Source organism: Telmatherina bonti (genome assembly GCF_933228915.1).
Source record: "Telmatherina bonti genome assembly, chromosome: 8".
Lineage (NCBI taxonomy): Eukaryota > Metazoa > Chordata > Actinopteri > Atheriniformes > Telmatherinidae > Telmatherina > Telmatherina bonti.
Window position 1 is genome coordinate 13254490 of NC_136626.1, and position 23004 is coordinate 13277493.

The 23004-nt window shown below is 37.4% G+C and overlaps 1 protein-coding gene across 2 annotated transcripts in view; it reads right to left on the reverse strand.

Moving 5' to 3' along the window:
• Positions 1 to 6253: 6253 nt before the first annotated feature.
• Positions 6254 to 23004, reverse strand: part of csnk1g2b (casein kinase 1, gamma 2b) — a 41334-nt gene continuing 24583 nt past the window's right edge. For both annotated transcript variants that reach the window (XM_079244948.1, XM_079244949.1), the window contains exons 4-11: positions 19342 to 19490; positions 18279 to 18513; positions 17612 to 17697; positions 15769 to 15853; positions 15514 to 15662; positions 13487 to 13570; positions 10976 to 11082; positions 6254 to 9767 (exon numbers count right to left, since the gene is read on the reverse strand). In XM_079244948.1, coding sequence (XP_079101074.1) covers positions 9713 to 9767; positions 10976 to 11082; positions 13487 to 13570; positions 15514 to 15662; positions 15769 to 15853; positions 17612 to 17697; positions 18279 to 18513; positions 19342 to 19490 — 950 coding nt within the window. In that variant the 3' untranslated portion in view covers positions 6254 to 9712. The remainder of the gene's footprint in view (positions 9768 to 10975; positions 11083 to 13486; positions 13571 to 15513; positions 15663 to 15768; positions 15854 to 17611; positions 17698 to 18278; positions 18514 to 19341; positions 19491 to 23004) is intronic.

A 23004-nucleotide genomic window follows, 5' to 3' on the forward strand; every position in this document is an offset into this window, starting at 1 on the left:
TGAACAAGTGCTTTGTCCCGCCTGCACGAGCCCCGCCGCGCGACACCGCACAAGCCCGCAACACCGCTGCTTTCCAGCCGCTGGAGGTCGGCCTTTCTGCACCACAGCGCCAACAAACTCAGGCGAACCGCGGATTTAAGGACGTTTTCAGTCTAAAATTAGCCCACACTTTTCTGTACTGATGAAACAAACGTGATAATCCTCATCGTTATAGTAGTTTCCCCTCTTTAAACTTGCCCTCAAATGAAATCTAAGGTGAAAATGAATAAATAAACTTATTTTAGAAAAAGATAAAGTGACATAGGCTATATTTTATTTTTCTGAAGCTCACAGACATCTGGACATATGGAGACCAGGGGTAGTAGGATCTTTTATTTTTTATTTTTTTCTTTTTCTTTTTTTTTTTTTTTTGCTTCAACACTTGTAACTTACTGAATTTTTTTAGCTACACTTCTCAAACTTTTATATGAAATACCCACATTTGTCTTTAAAGCAAAAATAAATTTAAAAAAATGAAATGTTATCACAGACATGATGTGAAATGCACTGAGGTCCTTTGTTCCAACCTACCACCGGGTATGGTATACTGCAGAGTTGTGACAACTGGATAAAATAAGCATTAACACACGCCACATCATGCAACATACTTCAGAAATTATTTTATTATAATAATAAAAGAACAATCCAGAGCAAAGTCTCTCTTTTACCGAACGCAGCTCAAATATTCAGTTTAAATCAGAAGTGTGTGTAAATGAGTCTCGTTGACATGCAAACTTTCATACCAAAAAGAAGTGAAATAACACCTTAGTACATGCACACAAAACATCTTTTGTCAGCCACCTGTGTTCGTATTCTGCTCTGGCTAACCTGTTAAATTCTCATCTCAAGTGGAAGCAATCCATAATACAAGTCTTTATAGTCAACATTTTGTCTGGTGCCTCAGAGAAAACCTGATTGCTGCTCCAGTGGCCTACACTGGGAATATCACTGGATCTCTGGTCTCGTAGCTTCTGCAGTTATGTGCTCAGTGTTATGTGGAGAAGTCCATGTTCATTTGCCAAAGATCTGACCTAGTTGCCCTTCTTTAAGACCAATTCCAAATGTCCTTTGGTGCATCACATTTTGCCTAAAAGACAACAGCTTCATCTACTGCAAGTCATATGGATTTATCTTGAGTTACATAAGTACTGATGCAAAGTGTAGAGTTTGTGAAAAATACTTTTGTAACTCAAAATCTTATTTAAAAATAAAATCATCATACATGTGTTTTTAGCATTGATGTGAGATCATCTGACTCTTGTTTGTTTCAATTCTCCCCATGTTACAACCATCCCAGTCTCCCTATGATACATTCTAACAGCTACACCTACACATATTTTATCTACAGATGAACTAAAAAATGCATTTCTATAAAACTAACTTTATCACATCAGTGTTTTATATAAGGAGCATCTACTTTAATTCCAATTTTTAAAGTTGTTAGAGGAAAATTAATGTTTTGTAGAATGAATACTAATACTAACTCACTGACTTTCCTCTGATTTCATAAGTCAATGTTTTATTTGCCATGTTCTTCTGTTAGTTCACGTTTCTTTTGGTCATGTCAGTTTCTCAAAAAAATTGCTTTGTGATTTATTTGTTTTTACCGTCAGGCTTTAAATCCAGCCACCCTGTCCTCTGTAAAACCCTTTAACCTTCATTCCACATAACAGTGTCCCCAATATCTGTATTAAGCAAAGAAGTGTTGCTTTTTATTCCACAAATAAAGCTGCTTTACTCTAAATCACAACAATGAGGCTGTGACAGTCGCTGAAGTAATGCCAGTCTGACACAGTCAGAACTCATCACAAATTGCAGCTTCACAGTGAAGCTAAACTCCTGTTTAAACTGCAGGATGGGGCAACTTCATGAAAGCAAAGCAGGCCATAAAAAAAAGCTTTGACCTCAAGACATTGTCCTGTTTCCATGGCAATAAGAATCTGATTCAGATTGTTTAGTCATTTCATGATTTATGGAATTAATAAAACTTGAAATAAACATCATCAAAAGGCACATAGAAGACAAAATCTTGATCAGATCTGTTGATTTAGCAAAAAAGGAATATAAATAACAGCCAAGTGTAAGACAAAACTATTAAACATGTTCCTAAAATGTAGGAAAAAAATTAGTTTTTAAAGACTTTATTACAATAATGAACATGTTCAGCTTATTTTCTGTGTAAATTGTTAACATTCTCTGTACTCATCCTTTATAATTTACTCGACAAAATTATTTTATATTTCATGTTTAATAAATATCATAGGCTAATAATTTAAGCAATGCTACGTATAATCATACTCAGCAAAGTGTTACCTCATGCTTACACTTGCAGAACCTGTCAGAGTCTCCAAGTGGACTTGTTTGGATCAATGCCACCATCATCGCCAGGTCAACTGAGGAATCTGGCTTTATTCACAGTGGAAAGCAAAAAGCTGACATAAGAATGATTCACATATTTTCTTTTGTTTTATTTTTCCATGAACTTGAAAATTGATAAGATAAATGAATGAAAACTATCTAAAACATTAACACCTTTGATTTAATGCACAAAATGTCAAGACTTTAGAAAATCATCATTCAGAAATGTTTGTGTGGAAATACTAATTTCAAAGTTTGTCCATGACATCCATATCTGACAACAAGCTTGGTTTGTGAATGTTGTAAATTTAATGCCCAGTCATGTGTTTTGTTTTTTTTTTATGGTTTTTTTTTTTTTTTAATTATCCCAAACACATATACAATACAAAACAAGGATGCACATTTGTGTAACATAATACTTTGTTTGAGAAGGAGCAGAAGGAAGCCCAAGGCCTATTTAAATATTACTCCTGATTTACAGTCTTGAATTTTCAGTTATATGACTATATACACAGTTTACATACTGAAAGTCATCAGCCAGATGGCAAAATATAAAGCAGCAAAATAAATCATGAATTTTATTCTTTTTTATATTTATCCCAAAAAATTTCTTGTACATTTTTTTTCAACTGAATAATGTTACATAATTTGAAATCATCACTTAGTCCATTCCATAAAGTTACTCGATAAATGGAAACACATCTGCTTTTTAGGGCGGTGCGTATGTATGGTTTCTGTAACATAGCTTTACCTCTCAGATTGTACAAAGCAACTCTGTCTTTTTGTAAATTACATGTCATTGTTTTACTTTGAACATAAATGGAGCTATTTTAAACTCAACCAAGTCACAAAATTTGAGGCGACGTACTTTAAAAAATAAATTATTTGTATGATCCATATAACCTGCATGATTGATAACCCTTATGGCCCATTTTTGTAGAATAACTAGTCTTTGCAAAGTAGTTAATGTTAGTTTCACTCCTCTTCACACCCAAACAGTTAACTGTTGTTTTAGCATCATCATCCACTAGATGGCAGCATGGTATTAGAACTTGCACAGATTCTCCTTCTCAAAAGTTAAACAAAATGAAAAAGCTATAGAAAAAAGAAAATTCTTTCATACATATTTATGAGCTTTATGGCAAGCTACTAGGTTTGTGCCTGCCTTCTTCTTCAGAGCTTTCTCTACATTTTATTTCAGAGTTTAAGACCTCAGAGTGTCAGTCAGACTCCCACCTGCAGGGCTGAATGCTGTAGATGGGAATAACTTCCACACCATTAGACATTTTATCTGTCTGGCTCAATGATCCATGAAAACAAAGCTCCACTTTGCTTTCCAAAAACAGAGACAACTATTTATTACATACACTAGAGAACAGAAGATAGTCTACCTGGAATTCCTATGAGGTTAATCACAGAATAGACCCTCTGTGAACATTCATTCTGTATTTTTATTACTTTTTGTTTGAACACAAGTTCATGTTCAGAGAAGCGTCTCTGGATCTTTGGTTTTTCAGGTCAGTCTCGTTTCTCTGTGCTTAAAGCCTGGAGATCTAAAGATCATACCAATGTTTTACTGGTTTTAAGTATATTAGATTTTAATATTACAGTATATCATAAAACATAAAATCAACAACTTATAAAATAATTCTTAAATGATTGTGGGATTTAAAAACAATTTAAATGCGCGTAGTTCTTTTTGTAGCAATATCTTTGGAGTCTTTGTCAACTTCCTCATTGTTGCATCACATATGCCAAGTGGTTTTATAATATTGACTGATTGATTGATAGTAGATCATTTGTAAATGGAAGGGCAAATAATTATAAAGTAACAGCAGCAGATAAAAACTTGCACAAACACTTCAGCTGTTCACTCAAATTTCTCACAATGTCTGAAAGAAATTTCTCTGAGTGGGAAGGGAAAAGAGACTTTTTGACAAAGCCATCACAGGGTGGACGAGTGGTTGCTTTAACCCTCTGGGCCCCAAACTGGGGGGCCCAGAGTTATCACAGGGGAGGCTCAATAAAACTTGGAAGTTTTGACATTGGATAAAATAATACTGATGGGAAATTATGATAAATCAACAAGAGAGACTTCAAGTTATTAAAAAAAGAAAATACGATGGAGCATATCTGCCCCTGCATGACCAGGTAATAGTAATAATCAGTGATTGGTAATGAAGAGACCAGTCTTTTACATGTATCAAAACATTATAATCTAATATTATGAAGTATGAAGGCATACATGTTACACCTCCACTCGGAGATTTTTCATCCTGAATATAAAGAAAACAACCCAACTATCATACAGTATATAGCAGAGTTGTTTTACTAAAGCAGCATCTCTCCATGAAAACTTGACTCACCTGAAGAAGTTTGCAGAGATTCCTGGTTTAGAACGTTTCACACTAAAGCAGAAGAATGGATAATAATACTGACACTGACATGGTTTTATCCATAGTTAATACACTCAAACTACTGACGCATTCTTAGTAGGTTTCTTTGGTTCATGTGATGGGAGGGGGGCTTGACATTTTTGTTGTTGATGAAAAGGGGGCTTTGCAGAAAAGGTTTTGGAACCACTGCTTTAACCTGTCCTTCCCTTGCTATTGCGAAAGTTTTTGTCATTTGACAGATGTGAATCATGTACCCTCCCCCAAAAACTGACTGATCCTCTCTTTATGCCAACATGGAGCATCAGAATGATCAATGAAATGGCACCAAGAACAAGTAAATGAAAATAAAAGAAAAAATACTTTATTTATCTCAGAGAGGATTTTTAATCTACCCATAAACTGGGATAAATGGTTGCACCTGGATCATCCCCTTGCATTGCATATTTTACACAAACATAAAATCTCAAAAGCCTGGAAGGAAGTTTTGGTTGAAGACTGGAAACCTGAGATTTACAATAGTTCAGTCAAAACCCAAGAATTGGATGCAATGTCTGTCACAATGATAAATGAAACAAGAGTACATGAAAGTGGTACTTTTAAAACAAAACTAAAGCAGATTGATATAGTTTAAATCCATCAGCAAGCCATCAGGTATGTGACTTTCAAGGTAGTTAGGTAAACCTGTAGACAGGACAGGTGGTATCTTACCAACCCTTTTAGGTGTTCAGACAGTCAAAAGTGATTCCTGCAAGACACTTTGCCCTGCATACGATTTCCACAGAACCCCAGGACCTCAGCTTCTGCATTCTTCTTTAAAGTTTGCTCACAAGTGACTTGGGTAACACCTTTGGACAGAGGTAAAAAAGTTGTCTGACTTATTGGACTATTTGTTGATGAACAGGTTCTCCATGTGTATTTGCTGAAACCTGGAGGGAAAAAAATGGAATGGGTTGACATTGCATCCACGGAAGGGGGCAGTAATGATATCACCAGCCAGTGTTTAACTGCAGAGGCTCAGACATTAGAGCTTAACATTAAAAAGAATCGCTCACTCTAAGTTGCAGATGGTATTTATGTTAATCTCTCCACTGAACCACCAGCTTAGAGACCATAAATATCAGAGAAGCTAGTCTCTGGAAGCTTATTGGTTCAGAACAAAACACCTCGTCATGGACTACTGAATAGTAGGCTATAGAAACGTGCTGGTGAATTTACTGTTTAACACGGTAACAGTAACTTGATCCTAGAACTTCTGTAGTAACCTTACTTGTCTTGGCCTTTTTAAAGACTATACACACACACAACTCTTGTACTTGTGAAGATACACAGTTTATTTTGATGGTTTTGATGGCTTATTGCATAGAAGGTAATGCTTAACTTCCTTTGTGAGCAAACAGTAAAGGATCTTCAATATCGCAATTCTAAACGTCAATGAACCATTGCAATAATTTATACCCAATAAAAGCACTTTATCAACAGTAGGGAACATGATATAGGATATAGGATTGCTTCTACGTCCTGCAAACAATGACTCCAGATACTTGCCCAGCAGATGTCAGGTTTCAGGATGCCTGCCATCCTGCTTCACATCACCCAGAGGCCGGGCTCCGTCCTTATTTCACCAATCAGCAGCAGCACATCTGCACAGATGCTGTTGAACCAGAGGAGGGAGGATAGGACGTAGACATGCAAATATGTAAACAACATAAGATGCGTACAAGAGAGCGTGCAGCTGGCTGCTTAACAGACCCGCATTCAGACTGGAGAAAAAAAAAAAAACGGATCAGCGGGCACAAACTGCTCCATGAATGACTCCTGTGATAAAACTTCCTTTATTCACAATTAGAGATCTGTCGTTGTCATATTTACAAATACATGTTGCAAATAGTTACACCATGAGACGTAGAGCAGAAGCACAGTTCAACCCTGGTCTGAACATCTCCAAAAATCTCCCCAATTAGAAATCACATAATAAACGCAGTGTAATGCATTATATCAAGCTGGGTCCCCACACTGGCCAGCTTAATCGGTGTGGTTTTCAGTGGAATAGTTTGGTGCGCCAGCAAGTGTTCCCTGTTCTCAACAGCGTTTTGGATCCAGCGACGCCTTCACGCGTAAAGGCGCACCAGTGTCTCCAGTTATCCTTAGAACATCTGGATGTGTGTTTGAGTCATCATATAGCGGCTAACATACAGCTCTGCAATGTAAACGCTTTTTATGTCGTGGAAATTAAGTCATGAAAAAAAGTGGCATTTAAAACTCCTGAAATACACTTTTTTTTCCTTTATACTCAGATGGTTCCTATTTTGGTTCTTTACATTAATTTAAGAACTTCACTCCTCCAAAACCTGCTTAGAGGAACCCATTTTCTACTTAGAACTTAAAATCAATTTGTATGAAGATGAAGATTTAAGTCGACATGAAAATAAACATTTGTGCAAGCCAGATGCGGTTTCAAGATCAGAAATTATTTGTGAGTCTTGGTGTGTACAACAGCTGTTAGTGTGAATCATAATGAAATTAACACAGACTCCCATCAGCTAAAAAAAAAAAAAAAAAAAAAAAAAAATCAGTCAGAAAACCTTCAGCTTTAACACTTCTGGTGACAAACCCAGCTGGCAAAATCTTCTTTTGCAAGAGAAAAACTCAACCTAAGCTGCCCGTATCTGGTTCATGACGGTTCCCATGGTAGTTATTTACCCTATATTTTAGAGAAATACTGCTAAAATGGTCTTGTGTATTAAGTTGATCCAAGGTTAAACTACAGAAATAATTTAATCACAATCATGGACAGATTATGAAACAATGGGCTCTGGAAAACCAGACAAATTTGGAATACATCGTCATCTGCATCCTTTTATACATCCGTTTTATCCTCTGTTTTAGAGACAACTGACCCTTCACTGCCTTGGTGAGTAATCTGTCCAAGACCATCAGGGTAAACAGGCTTAAATTGGTCTAAAGAGGAAAACCTTTTAATTTTAACAGCTAAAAATTATTCTGGAAAAACCAAAGAATGGATTTTATAAAAACTGAGGAGGAGATGTTGACATCCGGGAAGTTGTCAGCCTGGGCTTGAGTTAAGTGCTTTAACAAGACACCTGCTACAATATGGAAGTGTGGGGTTAAAAGAGGGAATCCAGAGGTCAGCACAACTGTGAATATAGATGCTATCCAGTTGCAATATAGGAAATGTAGGTTATTTTATGCAACTACAATGACTTATAGGATAAATTAGCATCTGACATCTGTTTAAATGTGATAGCCTTTAAATAATGCAGCGGTATTACACTTTCAACTGTTTGATGCCATCAGAGACGGAAACAAAAACAGAAAAAGAATCAACGGGAAACATGAAACTACATCTGTCTGCACAAAGGAACTCAAAACAAGAAAAAAAAATAGTTTTCACCGCTCTTGTACAGTCTGATCAAAAACAAGAGACTCAATGTTCATTTTAAACACATGAACCCCAAATGAGCTGCTAGTCTTGTGATGACATCCAAATAATGAAAAGAAAAATCTCCAAACATTTGAGATTTTGACTGAGCTGGCAGCGCAGACGATCCCGACTTCTCTTCAGAACAAATGCCACAAGGTATAGATGTGCCGACTGCAGCAGGGAGTCGGGGGAGGAAGATGCATAAGTGACAGAGGGGGATGTGCTCACAGTCATTACTCATATTTGCTTACAACTTCCGGATTAGGAAGCACACGCGTGCAACCTCACAAACACACAAACTCTCACACAGTAATCCAGCGAGCATTTGGGTCAGATTAGATAAAATGTCATTGCGGGACACTCACTTGAGCTTTAAACATTTTACTTAAAAAGGCACAAACTATGATTTCCTGGTAAATTATTTTGATGCAAGAAATAAAAATCAAAAGATATCTCTTATTTTCCCATGTAGATAGACAACATTTTTCAGCCATAACTCAGATATAAGCATTGTAAAAGACTCTTCCTAGATCAGTCTTTATTAAGTTGTTTTCCTAACTGTTATTTCAAACCTAAAGTTTTCCATTGTAATGCTTTTGTTTTTTCCCAAAAGTGCAATAATAATAATAATAATAATAATAATAAGAGAGCTTAATATCTGTTTCTCTCATTCCTCCACAGTACCTGAGGCCAGTGACTGTGCTACAAAGACCACGTTGACAGACGAAAAGAAAGCCAAAGTGAGGAAAAAACTTAACTCCAGAACACTAGAACATAAAAATAAGTTTTCAATGCAGGATTTTGACTTCAAAAACTGAGGATTCACTTACAAAAGGAGAAAAAAAAAAGGGGGGGGGAAATCTTCCAAATTCAGTTTTCTAGATGAAATGCTTCCTGCGCCTCTCCTTTAACATCAGCATGGTTCACCTTTTCCTCTTTACTTTGATCCCAAAACACACACCAAAGAAAAAAAATTAATTTCCTAAAGGAGCAGATTTCTTTCACTCGAACCATTTCAATGGTTTCCCCTGGAACAATACACGCTCTGTATGGAATCTAGAATACAACAACTGCTTCAAACAGCATCTTTTTTTCATGTTCACACCATGGTATTCGAGTTTCATTATTACAGCTTTTTTTTTTTTTTTTTTTTAAGTATTTTTTTTTTATTCTTTAAACTTCTCAAGCCCCCCTGTTGTAATGCAGGTATGTTTATTTTTTCCATCAAAAGAGGAATCAAGAGTTTTGTGGAGTCAGTAGGACTGCAACATTCCTTCAACTCGGCTGTAGCCGGGGAGCACTGAGAACGAGAAAGAGAGCGCGAAGAGGGGGGACATGGTGACGGGGGAGGAAGGTGAGAGGATACAGAAGTGAGGGGGAAGCTGGTAAGAGATAAGGGACAAGGGGTTTGTGTAGTTGCTTCCATTTAAAACTCGACAGTGACCACAATGTTTCAAGTTCTCTCTCTTTTCTTCTTTCACTTGTGCCTCTGGAGGGCTTTCCTCTTTCTCCTTTTGAAGAAACAACAGCACCTGCAGAAAAATAACAATTATACTAAGCAAATTGTTATTTTAAGATAGTGATCCAAAAGATACTAATACAGAGCTAAAACAATCTGCAGAAACTCAAACTTAATAATTAAGTTGACATTTTAAAACGGCAAATAATTTTACTGGAAGAAAAAAAAAATTTTAGTTTAAAATGCAGTTTTTGGATTAACTAAACAAGTGGAACACATCTGGAGCTTTATACCAAGAAATGGTGATTATTTATTCTGCCGTTGGGGCCGTTTGTCCCTTCCTAGAGGCTGTATAATTTCAAGATTGCAGACTGTCATGGCGTCCTGCTGGCTTACCCGCAGAATGTAGAAACAAATCTAAAATATTTAGTTTTATGAGAATGTGTCGGGTTTCTAGCCGAGGTCATAATACTCCAAAGGTGACACACATGTAAATACAGAAATCAATTTTGGCCAGTTAACAACAAAAAATGTTACATAATGTCTCTTTAATTATTAGAGTTGATATTCTCAAACTTAATTTATCTGAATGTCAATAGACAGAGCTTAGCGTCAACAAATGTGCATCAACACACGGATATAACACCGCTTATAGTCGGGATGGGGGATTGTAGACATAATTTTCTAGACTTTTTACTTTTTCTTTTTTTCTTTTTTTTTTAAAGAACAGGTGCTGAGTCGTGTAAACAGCAAAGCCTGATCTGAAACATAAAAAGTAGACAAAGAAAAAATACTAAAGAAAGCAAGACTGACAGGCTTGCTTAATTACATAACTGTTCAAAGTATAAACCGCCTCACAATTACAGCGAGCAAATGATACTTCCAATATCCTGTTAATGGCATAAATCTGACTCCTCAAGTGCTGCAATGACAGTAACTTATCTGTGACCTGATTTCATCAACTTCTGTAAAGGTTCTGATGAAAACAGTGAGCTTAAATTTCAGCCAACTGTGACCACCTGGCTGTAACCTTCTCCACCAGCAAGTTGCTTCAACAGCTGCTATTTATAATGTTTTCATGGTTGCTGACTGGCAGCTTTATGCATGTTCCTACCTGAACTTGGTCTAAAAAGTTACCCAAATAAACAAGCTTAATTACATGAGATACAACAAAAACTGCTCCAAGATTTTATTAACTGAAATTTTATCCAGCAACGTGCAGAAATGAAAATGACGACCAGATGTTTCTCCTGCATATGGATTTTTATTTTACTTCCTTACTTGGTTTCGTCAGCCACTTCAACCTCAGTGGGAGCAGTGATAGGTGCGTTGGAGTGTCCAGCCGTGGGATCATCTGTATTCAGCTCGCCATTCGTTGAGCTCATCACCTGCAACATTAGAGAAAGATGCCACAGTCTGCTCAAACACTAGCACTCTGCACCGAAAACTGAAAGGTGGAGGTGGACATTTACATGAAAATATGCAACTCTGATTAGCTCTGGGGATGAGCTCTCACAGACAGGGAGAGCAGTTAAGCATGTAACCTGGACTGAGCAGACTAAAGCAATGTCATAACATTTTAAAGGACAGTTCCACCTATTATCTTATTCAATTTACAAAAGGTGGACCTCAAACTGATACTGAAAGAAGTTTTTCTTGCTGCAGTGATTCATCCTGTTCATCCCTCCAAGTATGAGTATCTTTCTCAATGTTACAGATGTTTAGTTAAACAACATATTTGCAATAACATCTCTTCAAAGAACATGATGAAATGTCTAATAAAAATGTTTTGTTAAAGACTAAGAAAGCAGAATATTAGATAAATGCCATTAGAAAAGGATCTCCTGATGAACAGTATGAACAAGAGAGGAACAAGTCAAACTTTTTAGCGTTTTGTGAATACAAACTGCAACAGCGATGTGAATCTGCCGTTTAAAATCTGCAAGTCTATTAGCCAACACTAGGTGGTCCATAGGTGCCTAATGTACTGCAGAAACCCGAAACACGACAGGACCTCTGATATGGAGTAAAATTACACGTTTATGGTTCAGATAGATATGGCTAATTCACTGTCTCAATAAATAAAAAAGAAAGAAAACAAACAAATCTAAGCAGTATGTGAACATCTACTCTATGAGGTTTACATAGTTCCTTATGTCATATTTGCACAGCCTTTATTTCAGGCAGGCTAAAAGCAGACAAGCTTAATCCAGCAGTGAGAGCAACAAACAAAGCAATGAGACGCAAGCGTTTGAAGAGTCTGAAACAAACACAAAGAAAAGACGCGACAGAGCATCGGACAGGCAGGCAGCGAGGTGTCAAAGGGAAGGGTGGGAGTCGGATACAAAACTAGGTGAATTCATGCACAAGCCATCAGAGCAGCAGCAGTAGCAGCAGCGGTACCTGAACAGAGCCCCCCAGCCGCTCAGCTGTTAGGTGCGACCCCAAAGTCTCCTTATTGGTCACAGGGGTGGGCTGAGACTCACTTCCTTTGGGCTCAGGCGACTTGATGCAAAGAGCAAAAAGGGCAGGTAGTGGTGATGTGGTGAGAATAGGGGGTAGGGGGTTGCGGGTAAGGTGAGGGGTGAGATAGTGTAAATGAAGGGGGTGAGGGAAGACGTGTGGAGGGAAGGGTGATAAGGAGAAGGGGGAGTGATTGAAAAAAAAAAAAAAAAAAAAAAACAAATAAAAAAATTATAGAAGACATCTTCCAAGCAGAAGCAGGCTTATTAAGACAAACTATGTTAATAGAGGAGGAGAGGAAAGCAAAAATTTATGTAAAGCACAGATCAACACACTAATAAAGTCATGCAGGAGTAAAAGAAAACAGCCTTGAACATCTCAGCTAGCACTGAATACTCAATACAACATTAAAAAAAACTTCATGTTATGTCAAGTGTTTGGAAATTATTTTAAGACTTTGTATCTACAGGACCATTACGTTTTTTCCCCTGGTTTTAAGAGAATACTTATTCTCACCCAGAAATATCCTACTTCTGACAACAGAAACATTTTTATTTGCATTGCTGACTGCTTTAACCATGCTATCAGTTGTGAGCAATGTACATAGTATAGGAGGCGGTTCTTAGCACGTCCTCAAAGGTTGGCAAGTTGTTACCAAGCCAATCACATCAAATGACGAGCTGTAAAAGGAGGCTAGAGTCCAGTGTAATAAGTCAGTCATAAAATCAAATGGCCACCCTCTATGTCTTTACGAGAAACAATGAGTCAGACTCATCAAGTACAACAACATAATCTGCGCCATCAATTTATGCTTATTGGTCATATTTTATGGATTTTTTTTCACATAATAAAGCTATATGATTCTGCTCCTTTAAAACAAATAAAACAAACAAGATTCAGACAGCATGCTATTAACAAAAAATGTTCACTTTGTCACACACTAAGCATACAACTTGTCATTACTGGTATGAACAATGCAATTAGCATTTTCAACTCATGCATGCAATGACCGGTGCTTAGAGTGGCAAGGTGTGAAGAAATTAATTGAAGGCATAAATGTTGCTTCCTTTCACAGCTGGTGCAGAGCAACGTCCCTCACATTTCAGTTATTTTCCCCCTGATAGCAAAAGATTTGTTTAAAACTTAAAGGGAGAGCTGACATCATGCCCGACCCATCAGAATTGACGGGAACAGGAAATGGCAGTCATTTTGTCCAGGATGTTGCTTGTAGAATAGAGCTATGTGGAGGAACCTGAATGGCAAGGTAAGCTGAGTAAAGTAGATTGACTGATAGTGGTGTTTGCTGGTTTTTCAAGTTGTTTAATTTACCTGGTTTTTGGTCGGCTGTTGTGCTTTGTCTCTACTGCTGGGCGGCAGAGGGGTGTCGTTAGGGATGGGGCCTATTGGTGTGGGCTGTGAGAAACATTGACAGAAAAAACCCATTAAACTGGAAATAAGACTGTTTCCTCTCTTTATCGGTTTTCTTTAAAGTGGAACTATTATGAGCATTTCAGGCTAATTTATTTTTATTTCTGAGACCAGAAGGGCTGGGATTGACCGAGTTATTGCCACAAATCGCTTTATTTACTTCAGACCGACCCTCTCCGTAGGCTGTCAGATCAGCCTGTGGGCAAAACGAGTGGAATGAGACTCTTCCACATTAAGAGCGCACCGCACCTCCTTTCGCCGTCATCTCAAACAGAAGGATTAGGCTCATATGAACTCAATAAAAAAAACAAAATACAATGTCAACACATATACAGCCCTACATGTTGGAACCTGAATCAGACCCTGAAAACGAAGTGGAAAACAGCAACCCACAGCAACGAATGCAGCAGGATGTCTCTCTTTGGTAAACTCACCAGCCATCGTTGGAAATAACTTTATCCGACGTTTTCCACCTGCCTGATGTATTTGTACATGCCCTTGTTAACCAGTAAAAGGTAACCAATCACCGAACCTTATCCCTCGGGATGTCACAAGGATTTCCAAGTAGAAAAAACTCTCTAAAACGAAGCGTTTTTCGTCGCCATGGAAACCGAACAGAGAGATGCTGGAACTCAAACTAAAACTCAAACATGCGTTTAGGTGATAAAAAACAGTGTCGTTCACATGTCTGATGAGGATTCAACACTATAACACTGTAGAAAGATCGTAAAACTTGAAATACCATCATAGCACCCCTTTAAGCTTCACAAAGCAAGATTCAGTGAATGGAGATGAAATGTATTTTATCAGAAAGAGACAAACTAATATTTATTATGTCATGAAACAGCTGGCATACATTTCCCCCCGAGGGTCCAATGTTTTTATAAAGTAATAAAATAATTACCTCAGGACTAGAGGTGAGGCATATTGTATCATTCATGATGATGCTGGTAGATTTTTTGACACATGTACAAAATGAAATATCACAACATGTGACATTCCCGGTGCATGGACATAAGCTACCTGCACCTCAACTCAACCTCTGTAGCACAGGCGAGCTTAGCTGAGCAAGTAATTGATAGCTGATGGAAAGGGACAGAAGAGTTGTTATAAAAAGAATTTTGTCCTGCTACTTGCTGCTATTTTATCTTGCATTCCAAATGAGATGTACGCTACTGCCACTTCTGAAGGTGAACTCAGACAAATACCGGAGCAGATCCTCCATCGCTGCTGCTCACTGTTGCCAGCATAGTGACTATGTCATAAATATTGAACAAGTTTTCAGACCCCTCTAGTGACTCTTTCTGGTGTTACTGGAGACTGATGTGAAAGCCCCCTCTTCAAAGCAGACACAGGAGACTTAGTGTTGTGCTGAAATGGGCACCTCTACTGCACTGGACCTGCAAAAGACTGGTGACCTGTCCAGGGTGTGCTTTGCCACTTGCATGCCAAATGGTGGGATAAGTCATCAATATTGCCTGGGATATAGTTACAAATATTTTATCAAATTGTAACCTCATTTTTTGGTGCAATAATCGCCCACCCCTACTTAACACAAATCACTCATGTCTTAGTGGAGTCTAGACAAGCCAAACAGCAACATGTGGTAATTCTCGCTTACTTACTAAATGTGAATTAAACCACTAATCATGCTTCGATGGGGGATTCAGGAATTCAGCAAACAAAGTGAAAAGGTAAGTACGCAGTAAACGTTTTTTAAACTATCTGAAGGGAAACCTTACTTTGAAAAGCCCTACTTTAAAATAATATCACATCACAAAATGGTTTAATAAAATAAATACTTCTGAGGCAATGATAAAAACTATGAGGAATAAAGCAGCTGTAGATTGAGAGTTAACAGTGCAAGCAGCTTATGTTGGAGGAACTGCAGAAACAGGAGGACGAGTGGTTTAATAAAAAGCACTTACAAGTGATTTGCCGACCCAGTCGTATTCATAGTCAAAGACATAGCCATTCCTGTCAAACAGATCAGTAAACAGCTTCCTCAAGTAGTCATAGTCTGGCTTCTCAAAGAAGTCCAGCCTCCTCACATAACGCAGGTAGGTGGCCATCTCTTCTGTAACAAAAGAGAACAAACTGTCAAATGAAAACAAACTAACATATATTGTAAGAAAAAAAGTTAAATAATTCGATAACAAAGGAAACTAGTTGCTATTACTGACCAGGGAAGTTTTCACAAAGGACTTCAATCGGCGTTGCTCGTTTGGTGTCTCCAATCTTTTGATACCTCTCTTTTAATGTGTCGGCCTTGAAGAAAAGAAATTTGCAATAACGTGTTTATTATAGACTAAATTTGAGTAAAACATAGCTGTAAACATTGGAAATTAATCGATGCGATATTTAAATGCATTTTATCTTGGGCAGTTGAGTTGCAGACAGATGCTAATTCACTGAGCTCCTGAGTCATTCTTTTGACGCGTATCGCACTGGAGCCTTGTGAAATCTGACATTGCAGTTTAGATTTGAACATGATCAATGCATCACTAGATCACTTGTGATCCAGCTTGTGGCAGTGAAGGTGAGACTATTTTGCAATGTAAAAACAAAAAATTTGTAACAAAAATCTATTTAAAATCCAATAAAATCAGTTGAAAAGATCCAGCCCATCACTGGGAGATGTCACTGCATTGTCACAGATTGAGCAATTGGGGACACCAGGAATTCTGATTTGACCCTTTGAGTGAGGTACAGAAAGGATGGTATGCTTTGGGACCTGTGTCTATCTACAGGTCATAACAGAACATCTAAATGGAAACTATCTATACCTAAAGCCATCACAACGGACAGTTTCCAGCTGTTCAACAGATTATGTGTTAAACTAACATTTACACTGAATCTATTCTTTCCAATTTTTAACCAGGATGTAACTAATGATAGAACCAAACTTCTTCCCTCATCAATAATCCAATCATGATACTCAATTAATTAAACCAATTATTTTTCATACAGTTAAATTCCAAACAAGTGCAATATACTGCATATAAGTTGTCATTGTATGATTTCATAGTATTTTGATGGGAGCTCTTGCGGTGTTGTGTGTTGGTGAGGGCTTGTTTTGGCCTGAGCCATCCGACATCCCCCACGCTACATCCCTCACATTCATCTACCAAGAGCTTCCACCCACACAGCAAATGTTCAGATGAAATATCTTTTCTTTCTGGACTGCTCTACGTACACCTTTGATACTGATGCTTTCAGAAAGCTGTGCATCACTACTGCCTGCTTTAACCTGCTATCCAAGAATGTGTCTTACAGCTTCAGGCTCTTTCTCTCAATAACTACAGAACAAATTAAGTGTGGAAGTTTAATTTATGTACCATATGTTGTGTAGCAAAAGAAAATGAGATGGGGTATGGAAGGGCTGGAAAATTGAGAATACTCTGTGTCACATCATTTAACAACATTTGTCATTATATTTTGAGGGGTTTTGAGATGTCAGAGTAAACAAATGTCTATGTGGATTTATAATGAAACCCACTTTGAGAGTTGGGTGATTGAGGTAAGTGACTGTACACTTTGTCATCACAAAAAGGAGGTGCTTCATGGTTGGAAATTAATTCCACAGTACTTTGCAAAACACCTGAGATTATGTAAACCTTGTGTAATGCAGACAAATTGATGACATAAGGCAGGTTGCTTTTAAGCAACTATGATATGAATGGGACCGAAATAAATCTTCAACTGCAGAAAAACTCATTTTGAAAACTTTGTTGCTGGAGACTTGCTGCCTTTTCTTTAAAAATAAAATTAAAAAACAGTCTCTGCAACAGAAAGAGCCTCTCAGTCCCGACTCCAAATAACAAAGCAGACAAATCAATGGGGAGACACTGAAATGTCAGCAGTATGCAAAGAACCTGCTGTAAATAACTGACTCTCTCCACAAAGTCATGAGGACAAAAAGACATAAAAGAGAAAAACAGAAGGAATGCAAAGCATTAAGAATATTTATTGTATATTAGCATACATGAAGAAGAGAGTTATGTCATTTAATATACAGTACAGTACCTTTAGGCCCTGCCAGGGCAGGCTGCCTCTGAGGAAGTACATAAACATGTGACCCAGCGCCTCCAAATCATCCCTTCTGCTTTGCTCTGGTAAAGAAAAAAAGTTAGTTATTTAGAGCTGGAAAGATTATTTCTTCAATATTGTGTCCAAATATCAAACTTGTAAGAGGAAACAAAAAAGGGTGACAAAATTCAACCATTATTCCAGGGTTTTTACATATATTTAACTTATAATTTAGCCATAAAACCTTTGTATTTTAACATAGGTGATATTATGGGGTTGGAAGGGGAGAAAGAAAAAAAAAAAAACCCTGTAGCACTTCATGTAAGGACCTGCGTCCAACTGGACAGCCACTAGCACCTTCCTACTATGTCCTCTACTGTTTGATTTTGTGCTTGTGTTGTTTGCAATCATATGTAAGTCGCTTTGGATAAACGTGTTTGCTAAATGACTGTAGAATAGAATAGAAAAGGAAAGAATAAAATAGACTGTGTTTAATTCAAAACACTCAGTCCTACTGATGCTTGAAATAGACTTAAAATAAAAGTATATGTTCCAGAAAAATCCTGATAATTTATCTATTTATTAATTATTGCATATTTTTATTTCATTTATGAATTGTGTGTAAGCCAGTTTATGAAACTACAGCCCAGTAATAAAGACTTACCCTTTCCCAAGTGTGTGTTAATGCTCATGTAGCGTGCCGTTCCAGTCAGACTCTTGTGCTCCCGGTAGGGGATGTGTTTTTTGGTCTCGGGGTCTATGTATTCTTTGGCCAGACCAAAGTCAATGATGTGGATGGTGTGCTGCCTCTTGCTTCCAGGTCGTCCAACAAGAAAGTTCTCAGGTTTTACGTCTCTATAGATCAGACTCTTGGTGTGAACGTACTCCATCCGCGTTATCTAGACAAGCAGGTAATAAAGCATCGTTAGTACTTAAATATATAAAATTTTAATTCAGTTATCATTTGCTTGACTGTCTTTTCAAAAGAACAGGAGTCTCAACACATGCAGAGCTGTTGAGCTTTCCTTTAGCAAAGCCACAAATCAAAGCCATGCAGTTCTAGGAAGAACAGTTGTAGTGCAATTATTGCCTCAAATTCACAATATTTTTTGTGAACTTTTTTTTTTTTTTTTTTTAAATACACCCAATGTTCAGGGTTGACCTTGACCTAACTGCAATTCATCTAAATGCAATCATTTGTACGGGATAAGACTGATATTAGTATTTTTTGTATTTATTTTTTTTCTGTATTTTCTCCAAGTTTTCTGCTTGCTTCTGTCATGTTATGGCTGAAGAAATATCCTAAATATTTAATCATCTTCTAATATCCTAGTGCTTTATAACTGATTAACAAAATGTACATTTTACAATTTAGTAAAGGATGAATGAGTGGACTACACGTTGGAACTCATAACTCTACTACTACTACTACTACTACTATTGCTGCAGTGTTTTCAAAAGATTTATCCACATTGTTACTCATGAATAGTTTAGGCTCTATAGTAATAAAATGGAAGCTCTGTTTATTTTATACATAAGGTAATTTGATATTCAAGTATTACTCTAGAATTAAATCCCTCTTCTACCTCTCAAATTTATACACCAGCAACCTCTGGACAGTTGTGCTGGAGCCAAATACCCTGAGAAAAACCCACAGAAATACCATTTTGAGGCTTTATCAATCCAGAGATCGGGGCTGGGTTTAGATAATCTTTACAAGGTCTTACCAGCTGTATGGCTATCATGAGGACGGTTTTGAGGGAAAAGGTGCGGTCACAGAGATCAAACAGGTCCTCTAGACTCGGCCCAAGGAGCTCCAGCACCATGGCGTTGTATTTCCCACAAGGGCCAAAGTAGTACACTTGAGGGATTCCCTCTGGAGACAGAAACGCACAATGTAAGTTTTTGTATAGTCTCACCTTGAAATTTAGAAATAGAAGAACTGGTTTGGCACAAACGTTGACATGATCTCTTCAGTAAATATGTATTTCGTCTACAGTTTAAAAGAAAACTATTTGTGTAAGCAGAACATGTAGAAGTGGGAAAGGCTACATAAGACAAATAACCATTTCTGAGGTTAGATTGCAGATATATATTTTAAAAAATAACCATGTGTGTGAGCTGTGCTCTTTCCACTGCATCATCACTGAAGCACACCAGCGTAAAATAAAAAAATTAAAAAAATTAAGCAAAAGTCATTTCATTGCTACTTCTATTTTTCTGCAGTGCTTTTCTTTCTAAAAATATTGCCACCTTGTACAGATTAACCACAATTACATAAGCATATATGACAAGTCATGAAAAACCAGCTTCGTTCAGTTGTGCTGGCTACTAAAATAGAGGGTTGTAAGACTATTTTCACTGGAACTTCATCAGTAGCAAAAATAAATTACACTTCAATTTGCAGGTCAGCCAGGAGTGGATTTACTTTCTGTTCAGTACTATAAAAGGAAAGGTGACTACAAAACCAATACACCATGAGTACCTGCACATTACCTTAACTCAAAGCAACAACAGCATACTTGTACAAGTCAATATAATTTTATTCATAAAGCAAACAATGTTGTCTGCTGTACAGCATACACACAAACCACACCCTCATCAAATCTTTCGAGTAAAACTTCTGGAGAATGTGGAGAGATCAACTTGGCAATGTGGACAGCTCATGAAAAGACATTGGGTGTGGTGGTAACACTGATGACTATGCATTTTTTCTATTGTGGGCTATATGGAAGTATAAAATAAATCTTAAGGTTTTTGTAAAATGTGGAAAAGTTAAATATATGTGTAAAATCACAAAGATACACCTGATTATCTCTAAAAAGCACAGGAATGTGGAGTTTTGAAAAGTGACCTGCAGCTTGTGTTTTTCAGCATCCACTGGCTACAGCAACAAAATGAAGTGCTGACGTTTGTGAGGAACAAGTCATAACTCACAATCTGCAATAGCACATGCAGCTAACTGGGAGAAAAAGAAAAACAGCACATTCCCTCCAATCACAAAAAAGAGACTCATGCAACCAGAATTTCTGGAACTTCCAATTGGTTTCTTAACACGTGAGAGAACACGTTAAACTTTCTTTAAAAATTAAATCCACTACAGTTCAGTTTTTGCTGCTACAGTCAGCCATTGTCAAGCCTGCTCTGTAATATAATAGCAGTCCAAAGACCTTTGTACCTTTCTTTCCTAATGATCACACCTCAGCATTACTACCGCCTGAATAGAAGCTAATTTATTTTTAAAACAACAACTTAAACAGATGGAGAGAAATAAACAGTCTTTCAATAAAAGAAAATTAATGTGATAGAAATAAACAAGGGTTGAGAATGGCAAAGTACAGCTGCAAGTTTGAGTTGTTTTTGTTTTTTTTTGTTGTTTTTTTTTTGGGGGGGGGGGGTTTAATAGCTAAATTAGCTTCTTTCCCTCTTTGACATCCAGAGATACAAACACATACGTGTCTATACGCGTACAGACACCTGTCTCCACTTTAGCCTCTAGGATTTTCCTCGTAATGATGTCCGTGACAGATGAGGTTGTGCAAGAGTTCACAGGCAGACTGACTCATCAAAGCTTGGCCCAAATCTAGAGGGCATTCAAAGCACAGTCATCACAAGAGAAGAGCACAATATGCATTATAATCTTTTGCCAGTGAACGTGAGTAAAAGCTGGTGCTCAGTCTACACATTACTGGTGGAGGAAAAAAAAAAAAACAAGCAAGAGAAAAAGTGGTTGGAAAGGGACGTGTTTTAGGCTGAAAAGTCTGTCCAGATAAATGTATCCCTTTCTCATTTCTTTTTAATCATTTAATATAAAATACATGTGTTCAGCACTGGGGAAAATGCTCTCATGCAATGCTTTCACTGGAAGCCAAGTCAGTGGCGCTCTGACCCCTGCTGTCTTGACAATTTGAGACAATCCACACTATTGTATCTGCAGGCACGCTTTCTTGGGCAACACAGTCAGAAGTAAGGCTGCATCATGGAGGCAGAAGACAATGTTGCCGTACAATGAAATGGCAGAGTTAAGGGCCAAAGGGGGAAGGGCTAAAGAGGACACGCCAGAGGAGAGTGGAAAGGGAAAAGGATGTGTATTAAAGATTTAAATTATGGAGTGCACTGAGAAAAGGAAGAAGAGAAAAAGCGACTTCCATTAAGCCCTGTGTTCAGGAGATGTTCTCACAAGGTTGAAATTTGATCAGTGTTCAGATTTACACAGACTCAGCCTCAAGCTACCAATGTGATGCAGCTCAAAAACATCAATTACACTAGATGTTATGAAACTGAAAACCACTGGTGAGAAATTAAATAATATTTTATCATTTTAATATCATTAGTAAATCTACCAGGAGGTTGGGCTTAAAGCTCTGCAAATTTTCAACAATGATTTGGCTTATACATAAGGATCACAATGGCCTCACTTTCTCTAATATAACACAGCTAAGCAGCTTCTTCATATATACACATGCATAAAAAAGATTAATATATATTTCAAAATACATAAACATGGTTGCATATAAGATATAAGACTTTTATTTTTTAATCAAACCGTGCAGTTGCTTAAGGCAGGTTTAAGTGATAGGCTTTTAAGCCTAATATTCATATTGCAGGCAAAGGGCCAATATCAGAGTTTAGCAAACAAAGTATTATTCAAAGTATTTTAAAGGAAAAGCGCTGCTTTAATTAAAGAAATGGAGCTAAATTTGGTTGAACACAAGTGAGACACTCATAACCCTGTTCCCATCACTAAGCTAACAATGTGAATCATGAGGAGCAGCATGTCTCACACTGTAATGTTAATGTAAAGACTGAGGCTTGTTTGCATGGCAGTTGTAACTACTTGAAAATGAACCATCAGAAAAGTTGGTGTAAAGTCTAGATAAGAATCTTTAGTTGTGAGAACTTCAGCCACAGAGGACAGAAACCCTGCTGTTACTTTAAAATTTCCCATTAAAAGAAAAGCATGTTGTATAAGAAATACAATGACTTAATAAAAAATGTCTGAATGTATCATCTTAAGACCCATTTATGCTCACCACAGAAGACAGATATGCAGATGGAATAATTTGATCTGCTTTCAAGGAGTTTCACTATTCCTTTGACACAGAAAATGGAGCAATACCACTGTGTTCTGGACAGTTTTGAGTTGTATAGCTGACATACAACAAGTAAAAGGAACAGGAAGAAAACAACACAGACACTATCAAATGAAAAGCACCCAATGACAAAGACACAGAGGAAGATGTTGAGAACAATATTAACAACTGTAGACATGCCAAGAGCATGACAGAATGTGTGCATGTGTTGGCAACTACAACCACCAACCGGTGTCAAAACCATAGACTGTATATAAAAAGATGGACGTAGCTTCCGTGGCGTCGCCCATAGCTTTC